The sequence below is a fragment of the Amblyomma mixtum genome, chromosome 4 (genome assembly GCF_055824585.1).
Source record: "Amblyomma mixtum isolate Tamu chromosome 4, ASM5582458v1, whole genome shotgun sequence".
Lineage (NCBI taxonomy): Eukaryota > Metazoa > Arthropoda > Arachnida > Ixodida > Ixodidae > Amblyomma > Amblyomma mixtum.
Window position 1 is genome coordinate 79153906 of NC_143015.1, and position 5509 is coordinate 79159414.

General features: G+C 43.5%; 1 protein-coding gene across 1 annotated transcript; it reads left to right on the forward strand.

The window, feature by feature from the left end:
* The first annotated feature begins 585 nt into the window (after nt 1-585).
* LOC149347147 (uncharacterized) lies at nt 586-4866 on the forward strand. The gene is made up of 4 exons (XM_089585503.1): nt 586-837; nt 3086-3297; nt 4317-4488; nt 4775-4866. The coding sequence occupies exons 1-4, from the start codon at nt 782-784 to the stop codon at nt 4785-4787; spliced, it is 453 nt and encodes a 150-aa protein (XP_089441629.1). The 5' UTR covers nt 586-781; the 3' UTR covers nt 4788-4866.
* The last annotated feature ends 643 nt before the right edge of the window (nt 4867-5509 follow it).

Consider the following 5509-nt stretch of genomic DNA (forward strand, 5'->3'; position numbering starts at 1 on the left):
CAGCATAACCTATGGATAGCACCTAAAAACAACTTCATCCTGCATTATCACAATGCATTGGTGGGTGTTAACTGCTGATATTTGTTGTGAATTAAGGCATTCAGTCAATGCTGTTTTCAATGCAGTGATATGTGTTGGACAAGAGTGATAAGCTGCTGCTCTGCTGCTGAAAATTTGACTGAAACCATATTCACACAAAATTGGAAGGAAAGTTGACTTTTTACTACAACTCCACCAGTATACCCTTGTTGTTCCCGATAATACTGCTTCTTGAACAAACTTCATATCTGCGATTTCTTGTCAGCTGCAGTCCCCCCCCCCCCCCCCCCCCCCACCCCTCTTTTTGGTGCAGGAATATTGTTTGATTCATATTAACAAATGTTTATTTTTATTACAGACTCCTAAAACACATGCGGTATGGCGGGCAGTGGCCCAAGGTTTTGAGGAACTGTGGCAGTTCCCAAACTGCGTTGGTGCCCTCGACGGCAAGCACGTGACCTTCACTCCTCCCCCAAAAAGTGGAGCTCTGTTCCGCAACTACAAGGGCACATTCAGCATTGTGTTAATGGCCCTTGTACATGCGGATCTTAACTTCATTTTTGCCGAAGCAGGCCGGAATGGACGTTTGAATGATAGTGGGGTGTGGTGCGAAGCAAAACTGCGCAAAAAAATCGAGGAAAACCCGGACACCTTGCCCCCACCTACACGTCTCCCAAATTCTTCCACATCAGCCCCCTATGTAATCGTCGGGGATGAAGGATTTGGCCTCAAGCCTTATTTAATGAGGCCTTACCCTGTTGCAGAGCTCAGACACCAAAAGAGAATTTTCAATTACAGGTACCAGTTTGTTGCATTTTACAAAGTAATAGTTTGTTTTATTGTATGCATGCTTAAGCTTGTGTGCCTGATTACTTTAGATATGTTAGGAATGAAATATCTAACGCGAGAGAGCTCTAGAGCCTAACTGTACTGCATAGCTATGCTTGTAAAGAAAGTAGCCTAATTATGATGTATTAGTAAAGTTAATATGCCTTATTTATCTGCAGAATACTGGAAACTGGCTGGTTGCATTTAAACACTGTGCACATTTATGGAAGGAATAAAACACATTTTGACAAGAGAGAGGTCAGGAGGCGAATAGTAACCATATGGCAAACAAGTTATCAAAAGCTGTCAGAAAGAAATTTAAGCATCATGTATTGGTGCTGATATGCACTGGCAGCTAGCTGGTTGTACTTAACCGCACCTGTAGCCGTGCATTCTCATGAATTTTTCACAGCTCTTGCTTATTTGTGCGCTATGCACACCCTTGCATACAGTGCTGCAAGTTATGATAGTAAACAAGCAGATAGACGGCACAGAATTTTTTTCTTCGTTGTTCGTAATGAAGGGAAGGCAATCACTGTGCATATTTAACATATGGTAATTAGCTATAGCAGAGTGGAAGAAAAACAAGGGTGCCACCAATGTGACTCATACTCCCAACTGTTTCAGACATGGCAGTTGCGCGAAACACACACACACAAGACAGGTTACGGGACGAGCGCAAACTTACAACTGATTTTATTCAAAATGCAAAGCACATATTTAAAGGAAGAAAATAGAATGCACTTTGAGCATGCGCATCGAAATTATACATCATGTGCCAATCAGTAGCATACCAAGGTCTGAACTTACATCGTCTTATCGAGAAAGGCTACCTCACTATTGTACAGTGCAACCGAAGAATCACTGATACATGCTTGTCCTCTTTTCTTTATGAAATACGCTTCCATCACTTCACGTGCAATTGAATCTCGACTTTTGCCCAGAACTCTAATCTCATTAAGCCGTGGCCGACAGTGACTGCAGGACAGGCAATGCTTTGCCAAATTTGATCCCTCCCCAGTTGTTAGCGATAACCCATGTTCCCGTGCACGATCGTTCAAGCAGCGTCCAGTCTGGCCTACGGACGTTTTTCCACAAGTCGGTGGTATTTCGTAGACAACTCCGACGGCGCATTCAGCAAAGGGCCTAGCGTGCTTCTTGTCACAACCACTGTTCTTTGTTCCTTGATTGGTGATGCGGGGGCACAGCTTTGCCAGTTTGGACGGTGCTGTGAACACCATTGGCACATTGTACTCTCCCGCCACCTTCTTCAGGTTGCGTGACACCTTGTGCACGTACGGCATGACTGCTGGTCTTGCTTTGCTTTCAGCCCTTTGCCGCGCTTTCCCTTTCATCTTTTGCAGTAGCGTCTCAGCCACAGCCGCCACGATCGCACAGGGTAACGCGGCAGATAAAAGCCTGCCGACCTGATCATTAAAACTTTCCTGCATTCTGTGAGGACACGATCTCATGAGGCCAGACTCTAGACACAGAGCAGCAATCCCTCTCTTCACAGTTTTTGAGTGCTCCGAACTATAGGGTAACAGACCTTTTTGGGCTCTGGGACGGTACAACCAGCACACACCATTGTTCGAAAAGATCATGTGGATATCTAAAAACTGATCATGTGGATATCTAAAAACTGGACGCTGCTTGAACGATCGTGCACGGGAATATGGGTTATCGCTAACAACGGGGGAGGGATCAAATTTGGCAAAGCATTGCCTGTCCTGCAGTTACTGTCCGCCACGGCTTAATGAGATTAGAGTTCTGGGCAAAAGTCGAGATTCAATTGCACGTGAAGTGATGGAAGCGTATTTCATAAAGAAAAGAGGACAATCATGTATCAGTGATTCTTCGGTTGCACTGTACAATAGTGAGGTAGCCTTTCTCGATAAGACGATGTAAGTTCAGACCTTGGTATGCTACTGATTGCCACATGATGTATAATTTCGATGCGCATGCTCAAAGTTCATTCTATTTTCTTCCTTTAAATATGTGCTTTGCATTTTGAATAAAATCAGTTGTAAGTTTGCGCTCGTCCCGTAACCTGTCTTGTGTGTGTGTGTTTCGCGCAACTGCCATGTCTGAAGTATTTAACCAACTAGCCCGACAACACGTTCTACTTAATCTCCCAACTGTTTGTCTGCACATTGCTGCAAGCTGTGATCATTACAAAACAGGATAAAAAAAATAGTCATTACCTTTTTTATTTCAGATTGTCCAGGGCAAGGAGGACAGCTGAGAATGCCTTTGGTGTGCTTGTTAATTCCTGGCAAGTTTACAGAGCTCCCTTGCGTCACAGTGTGCAAAGGGCCCGATACATGGTTCTGTCCACTGTTGTGCTGCACAATTACTTGAGGCGAAGAAGGGGAACGAGGCAGCTGTACACGCCTCCCGAGAGTATAGATGTGGAGGACATCCTGACTGGTAAGGCGCTTCTACCATTACAAACAAGTGTGCTTTAAAGAAAAGTTCTTGAAGGACAATAATGCTTGTTCCTAGCACCTGTGTTCGGCAAATATTTTTAAACTGCACCAATAAAGCAGATTATTGTATAGTGCATGGAGCTATGACAAAAATAGCACTAAAATTACTGTTACATTTCTGCAATGACCTTCCTCACTCACTAGCTGTGTTGACCAAAAGTGAAAAAGCTAAGGTAGGGACCTCGAACACTGTTCTGTATGCATTGAAGGGTGACTGAGGACAACACTCATTTACATTTGGTCCTCGGTATCAGTCCTTTGTTGGTCCTTATAAGTATGTTCATGTTTAGCCAGTAGCCAAGGATAGATTTATCAGTTAATTCCATTTAGTACTCTTCATGGCACTTGGTTCTCAGGATGTCTAGACAAACTATGATCACAACTTCGAAGTGAATGATTGTGCTGCCAATTCTGTGGGATCTGTGTCAACATACTCTTTGTTTGGTGGTGATGGAGCAATATTTTAGTTCTGGTCTAATCTACCATGTGAAATTTTATCTAAGTAATCTGTTAATCATTACAAAGAAATGAAGTTTGGAGTTTTGTAGTATAAAGAACTAATGGTGTATCATCAAACAAAGGCTTAGAAAATTTCCATTTAAAACTGATGGATGAGTAATCTATCAGCTACAGCATTTATTGTAATATTCCTTTTCTCAAGTTTAGCTGGGATAGACAGGGCTAATGAGGTATATCATAAATTATGTCATTTGCCATTGAATACAGATGGGCATCCATGCAAGCCTAGGATGTATGCAAGTAATTTGATATTACTGTTCTGAACTCCACTGCAAGCAGACTGCATACAATGGTCTTTCAAACTTGTAGCATGACCTGATGCAGAATCGCTGTGGTACACTTCTGAGAAACAATTTCAGGTAGTGCAGAGTACGTGTTGTTACCATGTTCAGTATCAAAAACAGCTGTCACGCCAGTTTGAGGTTTCAATGCTCGTTGCAGGACATGTACGGCGGGGAACATGGCGGCATTCAGACTGCCCAGCAGGTGCAGTGCAGCCGCTCAAGAAAAGAGGAAGCAATTGTGGTCAGGAAGCTCGAAGGATCAGAGAAGACTTCAAAGACTACTTCTATAAAGAAGGCCAAGTCAGCTGGCAGTGGCGACTGGTGTCAAAGTATGTTATCATGTTTACTGCAAATCAATCACATTTACAATATCACTGTTCGTACCATTAAGGGACAAACCGAACTTAACTATTGATTGATAGGCCTGCAACATTGCCAACTGGCGTTGAGGCCCAGCAGGTATTTGTCGCATGGCATGTGCTACAAGTGCGCCAAAAGTGTCACACTCATCTTTAGTAGCCAGCCTCTGGCTCCTTTCTAATGCCTCTACGGCTGACGTGAGGAGACGTTTTCGTTGCTCCTTTTCTTCGTCTTGATTTTTTCTTTTCTCCCCAGCCCTGGTTCGTGAATTGCTTGGTGCATTTTCCTGGAACTGGGCGTCCGCACTTCCTTCTTGGTTGCCTGTAGCTGCGTCAACACAGCTCGCAGGCATGGATATTTCTTCAATCTCCAAAGTGGACTCGCAGATTTCTGCAGAATCTACTTGCTGAAATAAAATCAAAAAAGAACCTTCTGTATATAACCATTTCTTTATTACCAATCATCACCAGTCTGGCTATTAATTGGTGACCGTTTCCTGAAGGCTTGGTATGCCTTGAGTACTTCCACACTGTTAACATGTAGACAGGTGTCAAAAACATGCTTAATATAGGCAATATCCAGAGAATTAGCAGATGGGCAGAAGCTGCATCTTGGCCGCATATGGGGAGGATATCCTCCTTGAGATGAATGCATGAGTCTCCAAATTCTGTTCAGGAGCACGAAGGATTGAATCCATGAAAGTTAAGCTTGATGGGCTCTAATGTGAATTTGCTTGAAGTAATGGGCACCATGTATAACACTGTATTGTGCCTTATACTGCAGTGCATAATGTTCAATGCCAGTAAAACAAATACTTCCAGGAACCAAATAATACTTGAAACCTACCTCAATTTCCTCCTCCCTGTCCATGGTTGATACGCTGGGCTGTGATGAGCATCCACTTTGCAAAAAAAGTAGTTGTCGGAAGTGCACCCAGCAGGGCTCGTATATTTCGTCCGCGCCGGCACCAGAGCGCTTCTGAATTTTTCT

What these genes read in the sequence shown, in the direction of transcription:
- LOC149347147 (XM_089585503.1), top strand. Translation starts at nt 782, where the DNA reads ATGAGGCCTTACCCTGTTGCAGAGCTCAGACACCAAAAGAGAATTTTC. An exon ending in AAGAGAATTTTCAATTACAG is followed by an intron (nt 838 to 3,085) that starts GTACCAGTTTGT and finishes TTTTTATTTCAG; the next exon opens with ATTGTCCAGGGCAAGGAGGA. An exon ending in TGTGGAGGACATCCTGACTG is followed by an intron (nt 3,298 to 4,316) that starts GTAAGGCGCTTC and finishes TGCTCGTTGCAG; the next exon opens with GACATGTACGGCGGGGAACA.